The 22,729-nt window shown below is 44.9% G+C and overlaps 1 protein-coding gene across 1 annotated transcript in view; it reads left to right on the top strand.

Moving 5' to 3' along the window:
• The window catches only part of odad2 (outer dynein arm docking complex subunit 2), a 336,903-nt gene that overhangs the window by 21,803 nt on the left and 292,371 nt on the right, over nucleotides 1-22,729 (top strand). Inside the window, exons 5-7 of the mRNA XM_033016188.1 lie at nucleotides 19,402-19,508; nucleotides 19,655-19,791; nucleotides 19,921-20,043. Coding sequence (XP_032872079.1) covers nucleotides 19,402-19,508; nucleotides 19,655-19,791; nucleotides 19,921-20,043 — 367 coding nt within the window. The remainder of the gene's footprint in view (nucleotides 1-19,401; nucleotides 19,509-19,654; nucleotides 19,792-19,920; nucleotides 20,044-22,729) is intronic.

The following is a 22,729-nucleotide window of genomic DNA, read 5'->3' as shown; positions in this document are numbered from 1 at the left end:
CATGGACTACCTGGGCTTCACAATTAACTCAGTCCATATGACTGTTACCTTGCCAACGGCAAAAATGGTTGAATTAGCACAATCATGCAACAAATTAATGGTCAACGAGCAACCAACTATTCGACAAGTAGCAAGAGTAATTGGGGAAATGGTAGCAGCATTTCCGGCTACACAATTCGGACCTTTGCACTATCAAAAAATTTACAGAGAGCAAAGGTACGGGCAATAAAACGACATACAGGTCACTATGATCGTGTCATGAACTTACCCACTGAAGCAATATCAGAGCTACAGTGGTGGGCAGAAAACGCTTGGCATAGTTTCAGCCCTATCTTTATCACTAACCCTACTTTAGTTATTCAAACAGATGCCAGTGCTCAAGGCTGGGGAGCGACTAACTCCATATCCAGCACAAGTGGTAGATGGACTAAACTAGAGTCATCATTACTACTTACACTGGGCATTAACTATCTAGAGATGTTGGGCGCCTTTTATGGTTTAAAAGCATATGTATCTAATATGCAGCACTTGCATGTTCGGTTACAAATTGATAAATACTACGGTGATGGCATATATTAACCATATGGGTGGCATAAAATCATTATCATGCAACAAATTGGTCAACATGATTTGGCAATGGTGTGTCGAAAGACATATTTGGCTATCAGCTACTTACCTACCAGGTAAGCTAAACACCCATGCCATGAGAAAATTAAACGTCTGGGTTGCAAGTTTGAACAGACCTTACCTGGAACTGGGATTGTCCAAACAAACCATCACCACCATGTCGGCATCCCTTCGAACATCCACCAAGAGGCAGTACTTAACCAGCATCAAAAAAGGGAGAAGTACTGCCAGGAAACATGGACAACATACGCAACAGCTACAGCCACCAACATACTGGAGTTCCTGGCCATCTACACCACGATGTAGGGATCAGCTACAGTGCCATCAACACAGCGCAGAGTGCTCTTTCTGCTTATCTCAAACCAGCGCCAGGACAACAGGCGATGGGATCCCATTCACTGGTGGTAAAACTGATGAAGGGCATTTACAATATCAAGCCCTAAGCCCAGGTATACCCATATTTGGGATATCAGTGTGGTCCTGACATATCTCAGGGAATGGCTACCAGCCAGATCCCCCGGCCTCGAGCAAGCTACACTAAAGACGCTCATGTTGATGGCACTTGTATCCGCTCAGAGGGTCCAGTCACTACACCTATTGCGACTGGACAACATGATCACAGCTCCAGACCAGATCTGTCGTTATCCAGCGACTGGTCAAACAGAGCAGACCAGGAACACCTAATCCAGTCGTGGCTTACCCACCAGAACCACGGTTATGTGCCATGACCCACCTACTATCCTACATAGACACAACCAGAATATTCGAGGGAGATGAAAAGCCTTGTGGGTCAGTCACAAAAACCTTATGGTGGGGTACGAGCCAAACCATTGCGAGATGGCTCAAGCAGGTGCTAGAAACTGCTGGGATAAACACTAACATGTACAAATTTTATTCCACCAGGGCAGCATCCATGTCGACGGCTAAAGAATGGACATGCCTATAGACCACATCCTGGCTACAGCAGGATGGTGGGAAGGGAAAAGACCGTTCAGAAATTTTATAATAAGCCGTTGGCAAAACCTGGTTTATTTGCAGTAAAGATTTACGAACTGCGAATATTTAATTTAAGCCCAGGGGAGCAACTTAATTCTTTGTTGTTATTGTTTAAAAAATACCATTGTGTTTTTCTACAAATAGACTCATTGGTTGATTACGATAACACTTCCTCCCTCAAGAACTTCGGCAGTGAGTGAAATGAAACTGTTACACGGTTTGAAATCACAGAGCTTTGAAATCTTCACGTAGTCACTCACGTGACTCCGAAGTAAAATAGTAAGATTAAACGAGAACGTACCAGTTTGAAGTTTGATCTGTATTTTATGAGGAGTTACGATGAGGGTATTACGTGCCCTCCGCTCCCACCCTCATTATATGGATCAAACTAATAAATTGATGTCTCCTTATGTGTACTTCAAAATAACTGTGTCTATCTGTGATTCCACACCGCTGCTTGGAAGTATGCCGCGCCTGCGCACTGAGCGGGTTCTTCACGTAATACCCTCATCGTAACTCCTCATAAAATACAGATCAAACTTCAAACTGGTAAGTTCTCGTTTAATCTTACTATTTTAACTCTTGATTCAACTTGCACCCTATATCCAGGCTACTGTTTGGGGGCTTGTAGATGTCCCATTTGGGTCTTTTTACCCTTACAATTCCTTAGTTCTATCCATGCTGACTCCACATCTCCTGTTTCAATGTCACCCCTTGCAAGGGACTGAATTTAATTCCTCACCAATCAGAACTACCCCACCCCTTCTGCCCACCTATCTGTCTTTTCGATAGGAGGTATACCCTTGAATATTCAGTTCCCAGCCCTGGCCCTCTTGCAGCCATGTATGTAATTCCCACAACATCATACTTGTCAATTTCTAACTGAACCTCAAGCTCGTCCACTTTATTTCTTATATTTGTGGTCTATCAAGTGCCTGCTACTAATTCCATCTTCCAGCATTTAGCTGGTAGCCTCCTGATCCTTAGCAATCATGGGCTCATCAAGATACTTTTTAATATATGTAAGGGACTTTTGCTCCACCAATCGCACAATCAATTTGTTCCAAATTTCAATCACCATTTGAGTGAGAAAAATCTTCAAAACCTTTTATCCTTTAACTTAAACACATGCTCTCTGATCAGATATACCTCTGTTTTGGGAGAAAGTTTGTTATTATCTACCCTATGTAGGCTCCTCCTAAATTTGTGACCTCCGTGAGGCACCGCTCACCCTTTGGTAGTCCAAGGCAAACAAACCAACTCTCTTCTGCCTCTCCTCACAATAAAACTCTAACCCAGGCAACATACTGGTGAACAGCTTCTGCATTCTCGCTGGTGTAATTACATCCTTCCTCTGGTATAGGAACCATCACTGCACATAGTGTTTTATAAAGTTTTCAAAATTACCGCCCTGCTGTTATATTCCATGCCTAGGATAATGAAGACAAATATCTTACATGCCTTCTCAACCAACTTATCTGCGATTTTCAGGCATTATTTGCACTTGGATATCAAGGTCCCTCTGTTCCTCAATTCTTCCCAGTGCACTATTATTGGCAGGTATATCCTAACCTTATTAGTTCTCTCAAACACATCACTTCACACTTAATCAGGATTAAATTCCCTGCCATTGCTTTTGCCATCTAAATAACACATTAATAATATTCTGTAGCCTAAAACAACCCTCCTCGCTATCAACAACGAAACAGATTTTTGTGTTATCCTGGAACTTAACAACCATACTCCCTACATCAATTCCCAAATATTTAATGTATTGAATAACCATTAAGGGTTCCCAATCCCTGTGGTAGACCAGGGGCCACAGGGTAGCATTCACAAATAAATCCATTACTTCCTTATACTAAGCAAAACTTAGATTGCTTGCCAACTTGCCCTAGATCCCATTTGCACCAGACTCCCAAATGGGATCTTGTGAAAGGCCTCATTGAGACTCATGTGGACATAATTAACTGCACTGCCCTCATCAACATAATGTGTTACCTCTTCAAAAAATTGAATCAAATTGTTTAATAAAAGTGTGTTGATTAGCTTTGATTAATCCCTGCTTTACCAAGAGTAGGTTAATCCTGTCCCTTAATTTTTTCCCAATAACTTTTCTCCACTGATGTTAGGCTCACATGTTAATAATTAAGTTGCCCTTGAATAAAGAAAAAAATATATTGCTGCCCTACAGTCTTCTGGCACCCCAACAATTAACCCCTTGTCTTCATAGCAGCGTGGGAGGCAAGTCATCAGGCCTTTCAGATTTCTCCACCTTTAAACCAACTCGGACATTTAATGCTACTCTTTCTAATGTTTCCAAAGTTCCACTAAATTCCTTCCCTGAATTCTCCAACCACAATGTCCTTCTCCTTAGTGAACAGAGATGAAAAGTATTCATTTTAACACCTCTTCAATGCATAGATGATTGGCTCTTAATTTGCTGTCACTCTTGGATAATATTTTGCATTTAATATGCTGAAAAACCTTGAAACTCTGAAAACTTGTCTGTCAGTAATATTATGTGTCTCCTCTTTATTTTTAAAATGTTTTAAGTGCTCCCGATACTTTCTATACTCTTCCTGCCCTGAACTTGTTACGTGTTTCCTTTTACTCCCTCCAACTGTAAATACGCTCTTCTAAAGCTTACCCCCAGTCTAATTCAGTCAAAAACCACAGTCAAGCACCGGAACAACTAAACTTTATTTTTAGATTGAACAGCAAATTCCCCTATACGATACCTAAACCACCGCGGGTTCGATCCTTGTCTCTGCCTGGCCAAGCCCTTCAGCCTCGGCAAGCAGAAACACTCCAAAAGGGCACGCAGTCCCAAGCGTTTCTCCAGAAGATCGACCTCGATCTAAGATCTACCTTTTATAGGTCCACGAACCTTGAGGGGCCGAACTACATAGGGGTGGTCTCTTTACAATCCAATCAAACATATTAATTACATTAACACATTATTGACAGTTCCCCAAACCAATTACAGAGTCTCCCATGCATTGTTTCCAGGAGAAGCTTCTGGAAGAAAACTAACTTAACTAAATAATGCAACATTTACCCTGGAACTCAAACAAACCTGACAGGGCTTAACACTTTTGACCAATCAACAAATAGCAGGGTAACTGTCTCGCAACACTATTTACATTATTTACAATTTGTTTGCAGTAATCCAATCAACTTCATGCATTTATACTTCTTTGGAGGTCCTCTGCAAAAATCTCATTCATTCTGTCAATTGAAGAGATACTTATACATTTCCCATCTGCACCATTGATCTGGGACCTAGACTCCCTTTTATCATATGATAACCATCATTTATGATAACTAATTGTACACTGGTGACTGTTACATTCTATCAAACATATTAACAACTAGATGCTGATGTATCTTCAAGTCAGTCAAGTCAAGAGAGTTTATTGTCATATGTCCCAGACAGGACAATGAAATTCTTGCTTTGCATCAACACAACGGAATATAGTAGGCATGAATACAGAACCAGAATCTCATCAAGCTTCCCGAGTTTTCATGGGCATAGCTTCATAATTTCCCATCTGATGAGTCTTCACCTCCCGAGTTTTCGTGGGCGCAAATCCCATCCATCAATCTTGATAGTTCATCTGTGCTTGATCGTTAATAGAGTATAGTTCCTAAGAGAACCTGGGATAAAGTAAGTTAACAATCCATACTTTCACTGAAGCTTTTACAGTGATGGAGTTGTACCCATGCATTTCTTCCATCCATTTTCACTGCTGTTGGAGTCATTAGAAGAACCTGCAAAGGTCCCTCCCAACAAACCTCCAATCCTTTCCTCACCCAATTCTTTATTAGGAGGTAGTCTCCAGGTTTCACTTTAATGGGAGTTGCTAACGAAGGCATCTCACTATAGGCTGCTCTTATTCTTCAATGTGAATCCCTTAAGGCTCTGGTCAAATCTAGAATGGAGTCGATCATGTCCACAGTCATATGGTGGAAATTGATTATTTTCATTGCATTCTGGTTCCAAGGTGTTTTCAAGGGTCTACCATAAACAATTTCAGCTGGGCTTAATCTAGATTTCCCGACATGCGTAACTTACTTAAAATAACCACGGGGAATGCTTCAATTCAGCCAAATTCAGTCTCAGCATTTAATTTACTATTTTGAGCTTCAGGGTCTGTCTTACACCTTTTCAATCCACAGCTTGTGGTCGATAAGCACAATTCAATTCAATTGCTGTGGAATTTCCAGCTGTTTAATTTTATCAATTTATTTCAATATGTTGTGGACCATTATTTTAAATCAAGCCAAATAAGAATGCTGAATCTAGGGACAATTTTCTTTACACCTTGATAATAGTAGCCGCTTTATTATCAAGGGTTGGATAAATTTCGATCCACCGGTCAAATACATCGACTCTGACAACAAGTACCCATTCCCCTGGTACTTCTTCTAACCCAATGCAACTCTTTTTCTAGTACACAAAAAAGCTGGAGAAACTCAGTGGGTGCAGCAGCATCTATGGAGCGAAGGAAATAGGCAACGTTTCGGGCCGAAACCCTTCTTCAGAACTTCATCTGCAGTTCCTTCTTGAACTCTTTTTCTAGTATGTTGAAAAGACTCACAGACAATAAGGATTCTTCCTTATAACTAGTTTCATCCTGCCACTGAGTAACTTTCTGGATGGTTAGTATCGACATCTCAGAGGGGAACTCGTTATTTAAACTTTCAGTCTACCTCATCATTCGACACTACCACCTTACGTTCCCAGGGCATTTCTTTCATTATTAAACCCACACCGTAATTTCTGATATCTACTAGGGTCTGTCCTTTTCTTGATAGTCACCAAACCATCCTGTCCCATCTCTGATTGTTCTCCTATGGGTGAGACAAGAAAATATGTCGTCACTAATCAAATTTCCAATTATTTTTTTAACTATCCCATAAGCTATTTTCAAATACTAAATTTTTAAAATCCTTAATCATGTCTCACAATTGGTAATCAACATTTAGGCGTAAAGTAGGTGTCCCCGAACCACAGAGGAGTGTTCATTCCCAGGTTTCCATATTTAGCTAGTTTAAGTTGGAGCTTGCCTCAATGGTCTCTAGAGGCTGTCTATAACTCTTCAAGTTCCTGAGACGTCGTTCTTCCTTTTTCACTGGTGTCAAATATTATGTTATGATGGTACGGTTGGGCACTAGAGTATGTGTATCTTCTTTTCCCTTTTGATGTTAAATTTGCAGGAGTAGGAATACCACTATGAGGAGCAGCCTTCTGTGTCTGTTGGCCTTTCCCAGATTGTAAGCGTTAAAGGGACAGGACAGTATCACTTCTTTGTCTCTGTTTGTCTTTGTCTCTGGGGAGCTACTTGGATCGAAATGATGGTTACACATCCTACCTGAGCTGTGTCTTCGGCTCTTGAGGCTCCACATGCTCTTTTACCTCACTCCCCAGATAATGGTGTGTTATAGGCGACACTGTCCTGCAGGCACAACAACCCAACAAAAGGTTATTACAATTGCTCCTATTCCTCACTCCTACACCTCCTGCGCAATAGATTCCTTTCTTCTTTCCCTAGTGCCAATCTGAGTTCATTTGAGTTATTTTTCTTTTTCTTTTGACACCTGCTACTTTGTCTCTTTTCTTAGTTTCTTTATTGGTCCTTGATTTCTCCTTCACTCTGCTATATTCTGTCTTCTGGATGGGCATTCCTTACTCCAATAACCTAATTGTTTACAGATACAACAAGCTTTCAGATTTACATTGTTCTTTACTTTATGGGTTTTTTCTTGGGCAGTTATAGAATTGCTTACAGTTTTTCCTTATATGATCTTCAGTTTTCACTATAATAGTACATCCAATTCTTTCATTCTGGTAAATTACTTGAGTGGGTTCTAGGGTAGGGGTCATATTACTATGTCCACAATTCCTGGACAGGTTGGTAAGTCAGGACTGAGAGAATGGGTTGGATTGAGTAAACGGTGTGTGTCTTCTTGATTCCAGACATTCTGATACTCTGTTCTCTTGGATCCCAGTAGTCTCTTGAATTTGAGGACCTCCTATAATTCTTGAATCTAGGATGTTTCTATATCCTCTAGGATCCCGAATATTCCCATGATCCTGGAAATTCATTCCTTGACCCCTCCCTCTCACTCGCTCCCTTTTCAGACAGGCTGGGCTCCAATGTCCCATTCCCCACAAGTATAACATTGATTGGGTAATGTTGTTGGATTTATTTTACCACTTGGTTCCAGTAGAATTGGTTCTAAAATGGGAGTATAATTGTAATAATAATCTGGGTATTCTGGGACTAATTTCTCCCATTCCATTTTTTGCTAACATTTGAGGACTCCATGGTCCTGAGCCAGAGCATGGTCCCTCCTTCTTAACCATACATTCAGTTCTTCTTCCAGTTACAGGATAATCTTCCTGTTTTCTACCATCCTTCCAATGGTGCCTCACAGCTCTGGCCATTTGACTGGCGCGGTTCTCAGACCAGTCTTAATTGAGTCAACTACTGTAGTGGGGAGACAATTCAATAAGATGGCACAATATTGTGGGGAACTTACTCCATTTTGATAGTTTATATCACCTGATTGGTCCATGTATAATTTTGAGAATCGTTCTAAAAATTCATCTGCTCCCTCTCCCTTTTTTGGTTTTATCTCCAGAATTCTTGTTAAATCAATTGGCTTCTGAAGGATGTCTGCAAGGGCCGTTAAAACAGCCTCTTCTCTTGCACTATCATCCACTATTATGTTTGCCAATGCTTCATGTGTCGGGTGTCCCACGGCTGCTAAAAATTTGGTGTTTTCAGCTGGTCATTATTTGTTGTATCGTCGCCCATAGGTCTCGGGAGTCTGCATGATGTACATGCATTGTGGTTCTTAAATAATCTACAAAGGCAGCAGGTGACTTCTTTCTATCAGGGATTTTATTTAACACTGCTATTATTTCATGGGGTTTCCAGGGAGTATGGGCATCCATGGTGCGGGGATTATTTACATGTACTGCACTGGTCAAATCAAAGGCAAGATTCAGCACTTTCCTGACTGGGAATTGTCTGTGGGATATCTGTTCAGTTTGTATACTTTCTGTCACATCAAAATCTACCTCGCTATCTTCAATTACTGTCTCACCCTCAGATGATCCTTCCTCCTCACTAGGGGGTTCACGGTACCTCCTATATGATTTGTTCCTTTTTCTCGCTACTCGTCTAATTTGTCTAGGTTGAGGCTCACAAAAATATTCTGGTGGTTGCACTATATCTATCATCCCCTCCACTTTAAATACCGGGGCTAACCTCTTTGTTCTACTTCTGGTACCGTGAGCTACTGGTGGAGTGGATGGAGTCAAAGAATCTGGTGCCCTAGTGGCTGCTATTTGTAGACCATGCTCTAACGTGGAGTCTGCAGGGGGTGTTCTAGGTTCTGCAGGCTCTGGATATTTATTATGGACACAAGTCATACAAGGTGTAAGTGAAGCCTGGGGAACGCAAGAGGAACATGGTGGGAGCTGCAAATTTCTATTAATTTTAACATTTGTCCAATCTTTCAAATATTCGTCTTCTTCCCCCTCGAAGTCAACACTAACCATCGGATCTCTAAACTTTAAATTGACAGGGACTAGTTTTCTTTCAGGAGATCTCCCTCTTCCCCGTTCCTTGTGCTTTCCTACATATCTCCCCCTGTCCTTCCTACTGCCTGGAGGTCAATCTACTTCACTTTCTTTCAGTTCTATTCCAAGTTTTGAAATTGTATTTTTTCAACTCGCCATTCTCCTAACTTCTTTATCTGTCTTTCGTTCCTCATAATATTTTTTACATAATCCTATTAACTCCTTTGCACTCTCACTATTACAATACTGCCAAATGATTTGTTTAATGTACTTTATTCCTTTTACTGTTCTAATGCCTCCCGACGGCCATAATTTGTGTCATAATTTCTTATTTAGCGCTCCCAAAAAGTCTCTTAATTTCTCTGCCTTGTGTGGGAACACATTGCATATTATTTGCAATGGGCTCCTAGCATCTTCTGTTATATATCGGTCTAGGCTATTTCCAATGTCTTCGGACAACAGAAACAAAATTCCTAAGCCCTTCACACCTCTTCAATAATTCACTCCTCCCTTTCAATCTCCAACGTTTTCAAGGTCGCTCCTGAACAGTGGCTAATGGCACCGAAGCGCTTGTAGTCTAGCACCTCTTTCACACAATTGCACCATAAATCTTTCCAATCTGCTATTCAAATTCTACTCCTGTCTCCCACAAGTCCACACACTTTCAACCTTACAATTTCCACAATCCTCAGTCATCTAAAGCTCCAGGGAACAATCAAACACAATCGCAACCAAACACGTTCCCGCAGCCTGTTTCCTATACCCGAGCAACCGCAATCTAAACACATGCAAATGAGCTCCAAACACGCAAGCAAAACCGTACACAGACAAGAAACGACACCATCTATTATTTTCATGCACATCCACATTGCTTTATAAATCACAAGCATCTGTCTAATATCGCATTCGTTAACTGTACAGTTCCAAAAGCAAATCACAATATTTCAATCTCTCGTCGCGCTGCTATCAACCAGTGAACCTCTCCCTCCGATACAAAAACCTTCCCCTTCCTAGGGTACTCTTTGCTGAGGGGTACTTTTTCTTAATTAGCTACTCTTTACCTTCAGGTACTTTTTCCTCACACTAAATGCTTAGACTTTGGGGTACCTTTCCCATCAGGTTACTCTTTACTAAAAATTACTTTCCCTTTCTCGGTTACTCTTCGCTATCAGGTACTAATCAAAGTCAAAGTCAAAGTAGTCAAAGTAGCCTTTATTGTCATTTAGACCTTTCGGTCTGAACGAAATTTCGTTGCTTTGCAGTCATACATATAATAAAAAAGACAAAAACACACAATAAACACAAATTTAACATCCACCACAGTGAGTTCACCAGGCACCTCCTCACTGTGATGGAAGGTAAAAATCTTAAAGCCCTTGTCTCTTCCCTCCCTGTTCTCCCTCTGCTCTGAGGCGACCTGTGAGCTCCCGACGCTGTCTTCCACCCGAGGTAGGGTCGCCGCTGCCGCCGGAATGCCACAGCTCCGATGTCGGGTCGCCGCTGCCGCTGCCGCAGGAACGCCACAGCTCCGATGTCGGGTCGCCGCTGCCGCCGGAACGCCATAGCTCCGTTGTCGGGTCGCCGCTGCCACTGCCACCGGAACGCCACAGCTCCGTTGTCGGATCGCCGCTGCCGCCGGAACGCCACAGCTTCGATGTCGGGTCGCCGCTGCCACTGCCACCGGAACGCCACAGCTCCGTTGTCGGATCGCCGCTGCCGCCGGAACGCCACAGCTTCGATGTCGGGTCGCCGCTGCCGCCGGAACGCCACAGCTCCGATGTTGCCGCTGGAACGCTGCCCCAGCCCCGAGGCCGCCAGCTCCACCATTAGGCCTCGACGCAGACGGAGACGGACACGGGGGATACGACAAGATAAGTCGCATCCCCCCCGAAGGAAGAGACCAAAAACACGCTCCACCCCACACATACAACATAATAAAATAAAACCAAAAATTAACTAAAACAGGACAAAAGAACAAACAAAAAAGAGAAAAAACAAACGGACTGCAGGCGAGCCGCAGCTGCTAAGGCAGCGCCGCCATCTTGACAACAATCAACAATCAATCAGAGGGGGTACGAACTCCTGGTTGATCACCCACGATTCGGACTCCAATTACAATCGCAGTCTTAATCAACTATTTATCTCTACAGCCGATTCAAACCGATATCACAACAGTGTTTCTAACATTCAAAATTTAAATCAAGATAATACACAATGAACAGAATGCCACAACGGCAGTCTTAAATACACTTTAAATTACTACAGGTGCACAACCTTTTATCCGGAGTTCCGGAAACCGAAAAGCTCCGAAAACCGGACATTTTTTCCAGGATGTCGTCTGCACACCAAAGCTCGCGTTTGGCGCCAAACTTGACCCGAAACGACCCACGGTCAACCCAGGTCTGTACTACTGTAGCGGCTGCCTCCTCCCCGGAGACCAGGGAGACACTTAAACATCTGTAAATCATTGCTTAAATGTTAGTCAGTTAGTTTGGAGGGCTTTTATGTGAGGGGGGGGGGGGTGAAGGGGGAAACTTTAATTCTTAATCTCCTACCTGGTCGGAGAGGCGGGGAGCGGGCAATGCCTTACCGGGTCGCCGTGCAGTAAGCTCCGGAGCGCTGTGGCCGCCGACTCCCAACACCGCGGAGCTGGGGCTGCGGGCGTTCGTCCGCGGGCGGCGCCGGTTGTAGCTCCGACCCCGGCAACTCTACCCCTGGCTGCGCGGCGCTCCAAATCCAGCACGGCCCGCGGCCAGACGCCCGCAGCCCCAGCTCCGCGATATGTGTCGGCGGCCACAGCGCTCCGGAGCTTACCGCACGGCGACCCGGTAAGGCATTGCCCGCTCCCCGCTGGTATCCCAGCGCTGCGACGCCGCCGACTCCCAACATCGCGGAGCTGGGGCTGCGGGCGTCCGGCCGCGGGCGACGCTGGATTTGGAGCGCCGCGCAGCCAGGGGTAGAGTTGCCGGGGTCGGAGCTCCAACCGGCGCCGCTATCGGCCGGACGCCCGCAGCCCCCAGCTCCGCGATGTTGGGAGTCAGCGGCCACAGCGCTCCGGAGCTTACTGCACGCGACCCGGAAAGGCATTGCCCGCTCCCCGCCTCTCCGACCAGGTAGGGGACTAAGAATTAAAGTTTCCCCCTTCACCCCCCCCACCACATAAAATCCCTCCAAACTTACTGACTAACATTTAAGCAATGATTTACAATGATTCCCCGGTCTCCGGAGAGGAGGCAGCCGCTCCAGACTTTTCAAGCCGCCCGCGCCACCTACCTAATCTACGCTAAAAATCTTCCATTCGGAAATCCGAAAAATTCCGAAATCCGAGAAGTGTCTGGTCCCAAGGCTTTCGGATAAAAGGTTGTGCACCTGTACTTCAAAGTTTTATTATATGCAGATTAATCTGGAAGGAAATATATATACAGTTTAAATTGAAATACAATGCACCTATCCACAGTTTTAAATACACTTTTGAAAGGTAGCTTCACAAATTTTAACTATTGACAAGTCTTACAAAGTATTTACACACGTTAACTTGGAAAGAGAGATACGTACACTCGGAATTAAACAGCACCTCAATATGAGATTCTGAATATTAGTAAATTTGAATCGGAGAATTTTCAGTTTGTTATTTTTTATCCAATTGAATTTTTTTTCCTCGCAAGTTCAAATTCAAAATTTGTACAGAACGTCTTTAGGGATATGAAAGTATTTTCGACCAATTTATACTCTAATCACTGAGTGCCCGATACCTTTCGAGATTCCTTCCTCCGTTTTACAGGCATCCAGATATCTCACACAGGCGTGGACTTGAACCCGCCTAGGTATACCCTTGCAAGAGGTTTCCCTTCCTACCTACTAAGTATCGGGTGTCAGTGCGTAGTCTCTTCACGCTGGCAGTCGATGATGATTTTTAGAGCGTGCTTCCAATCTGCACCCCGAGCAACGACGCAGTACTTTGCCGCATAGCACTGCTTAAACCCAGTTTTGTCTTTAAATATCCCGTCAATCGGATATCCAATTCTGGGCTGGGTCTCTAACCACTATAGTTTTACGGGCCTTTAACCCAAAGGAGAGGGACGTGAACCCAACCCTACATTTTACAGGCCTTTAACCCAGGGAAGAGGGCCTTTAACCCAACCCTAGATTGGTCCCAGCTGCAGCTGCAGCTTCTAACTTCGACCAATAGATTTACGGGCCTTTAACCCAGAGGAGAGGGCCTTTAACCCAACCCTAGTTTTATGGGCCTTTAACCCAACCCTAGTAGGGCCTCTAATCCCAAAGGCACTTTTGCCCCCAGTGCTTACTAGACTCTGTTCTACAACCTCGTTGGGACCCTTTTCCAAGCCTGTGAATGATCGATCTGCTCTGACTAGCGAAGTGATGAAAACCGATGCAAAAACCGCACCGTGGCGCCGATTTCTGCACTCGCGATCGGGAACAGTTCAACATCCTTAATCGCAAGCTTATGTTTGGGGGCCCGTTGAGATCCCGGATGAGCCCCCAATGTAAATGCACTCTTCTAAAGCTTACCATCCAGTCTAGTTCAGTCAAAAACCACTGAGTCAAGCACAGGAACAACTAAACTTTATTTTTAGATTGAACAGCAAATTCCCCTAAACGATACCTAAGCCACCGCGGGTTCGATCCTTGTCTCTGCCTTGTCAAGCCCTTCAGCCTCGTGCAAGCAGAAACACTCCCAAAGGTCACGTAGTCTCAAGCGTTCCTCCAGGAGATCGACCTCGATCTAAGATGGAGCCACCTTTTACACAATTCACTTTATTTACAATTTGTTTGCAGTAATCCAATCAACTTCATGCATTTATACTTCTTTGGAGGTCCTCTGCAAAAATCTCATTCATTCTGTCAATTGAAGAGATACTTATACATTTCCCATCTGCAACATTGATCTGGGACCTAGACTTGCCGGCACCAGTCAGCAGCTTGTCTTGTTATATACAGAAACACAGACTTGACCAAAATGGCCTAGCAATGCATGAATCCTCTGCTAAATTTTGGTTCTATTCCTGCTACGTTTTGGCCAGGATTTACACAACCATTGAAATTCCTTGACATTCAGAGTTCTTTAGAATTGTTGTTCTTACCTTTCACTCTTGATGGCTCTGAACTCTAATTATTTAATTTTTGTATAATTCATGTTTGTCCAGATGTAGACTTACTTGCAAGTAGCTGCTCGCAGTCATCTTTTGCCAGGTCCTTTCTTATGAGATTGAAATTGGTCTTCCCCCAATTTGCAACCTTAATTTTAGGACCATCCTTACCCAATGAAACTCACCATTTCTAAATGCTCTTCTTCTGAAACTCCACTTATCCTCTAGCTAGGACAAGTGGGCCTTCAGGTTCAAGAAAAGCATCTTCACAGCAACTATCTGATTCTTGAACACTGCACAAAACTAACCACAACCCTACCTCAGCAACTATGACATACTATGGACTTTGTTTTTGGTTGCACTAAATGCTTCGTTCTTTGCACTGTTAAGGTCTGGTTACTAACTTGTACTGAATATTAATTTATTGTATAACTGATTATTGTATATTTATTTGTGCGTTATTGCATTAGTTGGCCTGTAAACTGCAACAAGTAAAAATGTCATTGTTGCGTTGTCAGTACATTTCAGAATTAAACATTCTTGACCTCCCCAAGATTAGGTTAATTACAACCAATTTTCTAATAGGACCATCTAAGTCCTGGTTCAAGAACTCTTTTTGATGCACTTTAAGAATGCAAAGCTTTTCATGCCACCTCAATTATATTACTATTGGGGAAACCAAAATCTACTATTATTATAACTTATTTTTCTTACACTTCCCTGTGAATTACTACCTATCTGCTCCAATGCCTGCTGCTGTTGATTAGGAGATCAGTAGTTCACCCTCAGAAAATGAAATTGTAGTGGCTCCTGCTGGCGCACGCAGGTATCGAACCCGGCGTTTGGAAGCCGCGGTCACGTGACTCATGAGGAGCTGCTGTTTGTCGCGCGGTTTCGCTTTCGCGTGGCAACTGAGTGCTGACCACCGTTGTGGCCAGACGTGTTGTAAGAACCTGTGAGCTAAGAAGCTATTTTCAGAATAAAATAAGTTACAAAACTTAGTTGTCGTTCTTGCGACCGCCAAATTGGTGACCCCGACCTGTCTAGCCGTCGTTAGACAAGCAAAAGATCATGCAGGAAGACTACGTTCCCGCAGAATCGGTCGGCACGAGGCAGGGCTCACCGGGCTTCAAACTACCCTCGTTTTGGCCGGATCAACCTCAGGTGTGGTTCGCCCACGTTGAGGCACAGTTAACACCTGCACCGCATTATTGCGGATGACACCATGTATTTCCTTGTGGTGGGAGCTCTGCCACAGGACTGTGCCTGAAGGCTGTTGCCTTTCATTAGAGACCCGCCGACGATCGCCAAGTATGAAGGTCTGAAGGCCCTCCTGCTCCACACCTTCGGTCTCAGTCGCAGAGACAGGGCTGCGAAGTGTCTACACATGGACAGTGTCGGCGATCGGCGGTCATCCACCATCATGGCAAAGATGTTAGCCCTGATGGACAGGCACCGCCCACGTCTGCTCTTCGAACAAGCGTTCCTAGAGCAGATGCCCGACGAAGTTCGCCTGATGCTCACCGGGGCTGATGTCAGCGATCCCCAGCACCTCGCAGAGAGAGCTGATGAATTGTGGACCTGCTTCCCTGTCACGGTACGGGTGCAACCGAGGCGACATCGGGAGGAAGAGGAAGCCCAGCCCAGCACCGAAGAAGCATCGCCGCTTCCAGTGGTCTACAGCCGACGATGTTGGTGCTACTACCATCAGCGCTACGGTACCGAAGCTCGAAGATGCCGAAGCCCCTGGTCGTTTTAGGGAAATGCCTCGGCCGATCGTCCATAGAGGTGAACGCGATCGGCCCAAATGAACGCCTCTACGTCCGTGATAGCCACTACGGCCACCGTTTCCTGGTCGACTCCGGTGCCATAGCCAGCATCCTGCCGCCGACCGCCCGAGATACCCGCGTCGGTAAGGTAGGATCCGTCCTCTCGGCCGTCAACGGGAGCGACATTCATACTTACGGTACGCGGACCCTGGACTTAAATTTCGACTCCCGACCGTATAGGTGGAAGTTCACCGTTGCTGACGTCGCCCGATACTGATATTGGGGGCCGATTTCTTGCGCGCGTTCTCCCTGCTAGTCAATGTGCGAGGCGGGCGCATGGTTCCAGTGTTGGACCTGTGCCCTGCCAAGCCTCGTAATCCATGCACGCCTAATCGATGAGGTAGCTGAGATCCAGCAACCTTTCGCAGCCCTTCTCACCAAATTCCCAGGCTTGCTCATGCCCTGGTTCGACGAGGCCGCGCCTCGTCATGGCGTGTTCCACCACATTCTCACCGAGGGCCCACCGCCTCCCGCCCGATAAACTGCGCATCGCACGAGACGAGTTCCAGCTTATGGAGGACCTGGGGATTGTCCAGTGGTTGCATAGCCCTTGGGCTTCCCCACTGCACATGGTACCTAAAGCGCCCGGGGGTTAGAGACCTTGCGGTGATTACAGGCGCCTTAACGCCGTAACCACGTCAGATCGGTACCCGGTCCCGAACATCCAGGATTTCTCGGCTCATCTGGAGGGCGCAACTTTCTTCTCGAAGCTCGACCTCATTTGCGGGTATAATCAAATTCCAGTCCAGCCCGATGACATCCATAGGATGGCTACCATCACCCCTTTTGGCCTTTTCGAATGGCTGAGAATGCCTTTTGGCCTGAAGAATGCCGCTCAGGCATTCCAAAGGTTAATGGATCAGGTCAGTCGGGGTTTGCCGTTCATATTCATCTACCTCAATGATATTCTGGTGGCCAGCAGCTCGCCGGCAGAGCACGTTAAGCACCTCCGCCTGCTCTTCGAACGGCTGCACAAACACGGGTTGGTGATCAACCCTGCGAAGTACCAGTTTGGATTGCGCTCCATTTCCTTTTTTGGGTCACTGCATTACCTGCCACGGCGCACAGCCGCTGCCCGAGAAGGTCAACGCAATCCGTCCCTTCCCAAAGCCACTATCCGTCTAGGGCCTGCAAGAATTCATCGGAATGCTCAATTTCTACCACCGATTCGTCCCGTCAGCAACCGCCATCATGCGGCCGTTGTTCCAGTGTCTGGTGGGTAAGCCTAAGGACCTGGTCTGGTCCAAGGAGGCTGAGATGGCTTTCGAGGGGGCTAAGACAGCATTGGCCAATGCCACTATGCTGGTACACCCTAGGGCATCGGCCCTAACAGCCCTGACAGTGGACGCATCTGACGTCACGGTAGGTGCTGTCCTCGAACAATGGGTAGGTAGCCGCTGGGTGCCGCTGGTGTTTTTCAGCAGGCAGCTGCGGGCCCCCAAGATCAAGTACAGCGCTTTCGATCAGGTGCTCCTCGCACTTTACCTAGCGATCAGCTATTTCCGTTATTTCCTGGATTGTCTCCCATTGGATCGCTCGTTTTGGGGTCCCTTCAGATATTACTACCGATCGTGGGGCCCAGTTCACGTCCTCCCTGTGGGGTGGTATGGCGCAGCTGTACGGTGCGAAGCTGCACCAGACCACCGCGTATCATCCAGAGTCAAACGGTTTGGTTGAGCGTTTCCACAGACACCTCAAGTCGGCGTTGAAGGCTCAGCTCACCGGCCCCGATTGGGTTGACCGGTTGACTTGGGTTATCCTAGGCATCAGAAGTACTCCTAAGGAGGACCTCAACGCCTCCTCGGCTGAGCTGGTTTATGGCTCGGTTTTGCGGGTACCTGGGGATTTTCTGCCCGTCACCCGTGATCAGGAGGTCCAGGCTTTGGCGGTGCTAGCCCGACACGGGTCGTCCGTGGTGCATGTGCCAACTATGGTACGGGATTGTGCTTATGTTTTCCTTCGTTGGGATGCTCACCGCTTGCCGTTACAGCGGGTGTATGAAGGTCCATACAGGGTGCTGACATGGGTGGCAGGGAGGAGTTCGTCTCCGTCAGCCGCCTTAAGCCAACACATGTCAACGAGGATAGCCCGGTGGCGGTGGCCACTCCGCGGCGTGGAGGGCGTCCGCCGGCCGTTTTGCCGCCCTCTGCACCTATTACCCACGGTTATGTTTCACCTCTGTTACACCCGTCCCTCGTTCACGTTTGTCGCACCCCTCTGGTTCTGTTTTGCCGGACCCTACTGTTACGCTCGCCCCACGACCTCGAACTACGCGTTCCGGTTGAACCGTCCGGTTACCCGTGCGTTTCCGTACTGCAGATTCTGGGGGGTGACATGTAGAGGCGCTTGCTGGCCCACGCAGGTATAGAACCCGGCGTTCGGAAGCTGCTGTCACATGACTCTAGAGGGGCTGCTGTTTCGATTTCGCGCGGCAGTTGAGTGCTGACCACCGTTGTGGCCAGACGTGTTGTAAGAACCTGTGAGCTAAGAAGCTTTTTTCAGAATAAAATAAGTTAAAAAACTTTGTTGTCGTTCTTGCGACCGCCAAAAAATGACCATTTTATTCTTGAACTCTACCCATTTGGCTAATTTGAAGACAGGATATTTGGCATAAACATGGGTGGCCGCTTTCATTTTTAGATTGACAAGTGGAATGTTTTCTTTCTCAGTATGAAGATGATGATGAAATTTTGTGGAATTTTCTGAATAATGCCAGATTAGTACCTGTAGTCACTTTCAGTAATGTATTCTATGATATGATAGGAAATCTGTCTGGTGTGATATCCTCCCTTGATGAATAACATTTGACATGTTTTAAACTCTTCTGAAATAAATCACTTCTTATTACTTGTGGATATGTTAACACGATCAGGAATTTAGATACATTTCTGTTTTTAATTGTTGAAATTACAGCATGCTATATTTTATGCAGAGCCAAGGGTTATGAATATTTGGTGTAAACAGTTTGTATATTCAAGTTTTGGCACAGCTTGTGAGGTCTTGGCTATATTATACTTTACAGATCTTGCAAATATCCGGCTTGCCCAACATAATTTTGTGGGTATTTTTTCCAGATGTTGCAGTAATGCATTTTTGAGTAAAATATTTGGTGCTGATTTAATACACAGTAAATAAAATCTGGAAGTAACTGAATAAAGGAAATGGTAGAATTGAACAGAAGTTGATTTAATTATATTTTCATGATTTGCTTTCTCTTTTCCCCTTTTTAAAAAAAAAAAAGAGAAGTGCGGCTGAACCCCCAGGCTATAAAGAATGATGTACAATTGCTCCAGTCTTTCTCTGGTGAAGAAGACAAGTCTGTTTTAAAATCCATCAGCTACACATCAGGTATTTATGCGGAGAATTGAATCAATTTGGAATTACCACGTAAAAGATTTTGAACTGAGGAATGAAAACTGCACTTGCTTTACCCAAGGAGATGTTGTCGTTATTTTAACATTAAAATCATTTCTGCTTGATTTTGTGTATTTTAGAGTATGAATTTTCTAATGGATGCAGAGCCCCACCTTGGAGGCAGGTATATGGAGATATTTGCTACCTCATTATTATCACTCATGACACGAATGTCCTGTATGTCACCTGTAGCACAGCTGGAGTTTTTGAAAATGGGGTGAGTAAATTGAAATAAATATTTTTGACAATTTTATTTCTTGGAGAATTTCATGAATAATATATTTTCATTAAAATTCTCAAACTGTAACACTAATTCTACATTATAAAATGCATTCTGATTAATTAGGGCTTTAAGAAGGACAGTGAAGATATTATCTATGATAGAAAAGGTGATATCTACAAGGATCTACTTACATTTCTCAAAGAAAAATCTCCTACCTTTGCCCAAAATCTTACTCAGATTCAACAGGTAAAATTGTTAAAACATTTTCATAAATAAGCCTGTCATATAAAATATCATAGAGAATTTAAAAAAACTGTCCAGTTTATGCCTTGCACTTATTTTGCAGCCTACATTAAAATAAATAGTGTGTAGACAAAGTAATGTGTGTGTGTATGTGTATGTGTATGTGTGTGTGTGTGTGCGTGTGCGTGCGCGTGCGTGCGTGCGTGTGTGTGTGTGTGTGTGTGTGTATGTTTGTGTGTGGGTGTCATTTTGCATGTGAACCGTATCTCCTCGAAAACCAGACGCCGAAATGGGAAATTTTTTACATACTTCAGTAGAGATATTCCTTGTGATTTTAGAAATTAACTCTGTATATTTGGTACATTATTTTCCTGACTTTTTTATTAAAATTGTTGACCAACCTGACCTTTTTTTAAATTCTGACCGCTGCTGACGTTACAATAACGGTGACATTTTTACATCTTCTGGTAGAAATGTTCCTAATGATTTCAAAAAATCCGATCCTCTATACATTTGGTCAATTATTTCCCGAGATATTTACTAAAATTTATAACCAAACTGACATAAATTTTTTTTTTAATGTTGCCCAGCTGCTGACCTCACGATGCCTTTGCACCTGGCCCAACTGCCTCCTGGCCCCGCCCGCCCCCACACCCCCCCAGCCTGCCTGCTTGCCCCGCCCTACCCCGCCCCACTGACTTCACAATGCCTTTGCACCTGGCCCACCTGCCTCATGCCCTCCCCCAACCTCCATCCCCCAAACCCCCTTCCCCACTCCCCACCACCCCTCCCTATCCCCTTCCCTCCACCCCATCCCCTCCCCACCCTCTCTCCCCTCCCCCTCCCCTTCCCCCTCTCAGCCCCACTCTCTCCCTCTCTCTCCCCCTCTCTCTCCTCCGCTCTCTCTCTCCTCCCATCTCTCTCACCCCTCCTCCCCCACCCTCACCCACCCACCCACCCTCTCCTCCTCCCCTCCACCCCCCTCTCCCTCTTGGCCCCTTGCCCATCTGTCTCTGCCCCTTTCTCTATGTCTCTCCCCATTCTCTCTCTGACCTCACTCTCTACCCCCCCCCCCCCCTCCTTCTCTAGATGCGCCTTCGAGTTGGGGGCTATGCGTGAGTGAATAGGGCGGTTATGGTGTAAAAGGAGCAAATTAATAATATTAATATAATATCAAGGGGGGTAGTTAGCGTTTGTGCAGGGTTTAGTTTAGTTTGTTTGATAGACTGGGCTGTATCCAGGAATCTGCAATTTCTTGCCGTCTTTAGCCGAGCTGTTGCTAAACTTAACTGTGATGCATCCCTATAGGATGCTTGCTACAGTGCATCTAGAGAAGTTGGTAAGAGCCGTCAGAGCGTGGCGTGCTTTCTTGGCCATGGCTTCATTGTGACTGCTCCAGTACAAACCTCTGGTGATGGTTATGCCTGGGACTTGAAGTTATCAACTATTTCCACTTGGACATCATTGATGCTTTCTGTTCCCTAAAGTAAATAGCTCCTTCATTTTGCTGCCATTAAGGGAGAGTTTGTTCAATTGACCACATGTTACTAAGCTGTCTATCTTCTTCCTTTGTTCTGTATTATCATTGTTCGAGATCTGGCCCACCATAGTTGTGTCATCTGCAAACTTGTAAATGGATTTGTAGCATAATTTGTCCACACAGTCGTGACTATGTGGACATACATAGTCCACATAGTCTATGTTTGACTATAACTAGACAAAGTGTAGCCCATAGCCTCTAGCCCATAGTCAGGGCTACTGAGAAGCCCTTTGAGCCATTCTCAGTAAGGGCTGAGAATGCAGGGCACCAGTGTTGAGAATTATTGTGGAGGATGTTTTGTCAACTATCCTCACTAATTTGGTCTATCCGTCAGGAAGTCGAGTTGCAAAAGGAGGTACTGACCCCCAGGACCAAGACTTTAGAAAATTTGAAAATAATGGCATTATAGTGTGACAAATTCCCAGGACCAGATGGTTTCCATCATGGCTCTTTAAAGGAAGTGCCCCGAAACTATAATTTTCCGAGTTCTTTTGATTCGTGAACTGTTCCTTCTGGATGAGAAGATTTATGCATACCATTCAGCACTGTAAGAAAGGTGAGAGGAAAATAACTCTAAGGAATTGCAGACCAGTTAATCTAACATCTGTTGTTGGAAAATTACTCACGTCTGCAAATTAGAGTCATCTTGACATTTTTCAGTTGATCAGTAAGAGCCATCACAGATTTGTGTAGACCTTGGCTGACAATCCTAGTGGAATTTTTGAAAAGATTAAGAGAAGTCATGGACATAGAATATAGAAACAAGAAACTGCAGATTCTGGTTTACACAAAAGAAAACAAAGTGCCGGAGTAACTCAATGGGTCAGGCAGTATCTCTGAACATGGATAGGTGACATTTTAGGTGAGGATCCTTCGACAGACTTAGGAAAAAGATGTTTATCGATGTCATTTACATACATTTTCAGAATGTATTTCATTATATTCCTTATATTACCTACAAATGAAGCACATGAAATTTGAGGACACTAATGAGCTTGTTAGGAAAGGGGTTGAATATCAAGTTAATACATTGCGTGCTCTGTCCACTGTGGTCATCTGGATATTGCAGTTGCCAGCAATTTTAATTCACCTTCCCATTTCCACACTGACTTGGCTGACATGCCTCCTTCACTGCCAAGATGAGGCCAA

This window comes from Amblyraja radiata, chromosome 2 (assembly GCF_010909765.2).
Source record: "Amblyraja radiata isolate CabotCenter1 chromosome 2, sAmbRad1.1.pri, whole genome shotgun sequence".
In the NCBI taxonomy this organism is placed as follows: domain Eukaryota; kingdom Metazoa; phylum Chordata; class Chondrichthyes; order Rajiformes; family Rajidae; genus Amblyraja; species Amblyraja radiata.
The sequence above is the reverse complement of the archived record's forward strand: the minus strand, read 5'-3'. Positions and strand labels throughout refer to the sequence as shown.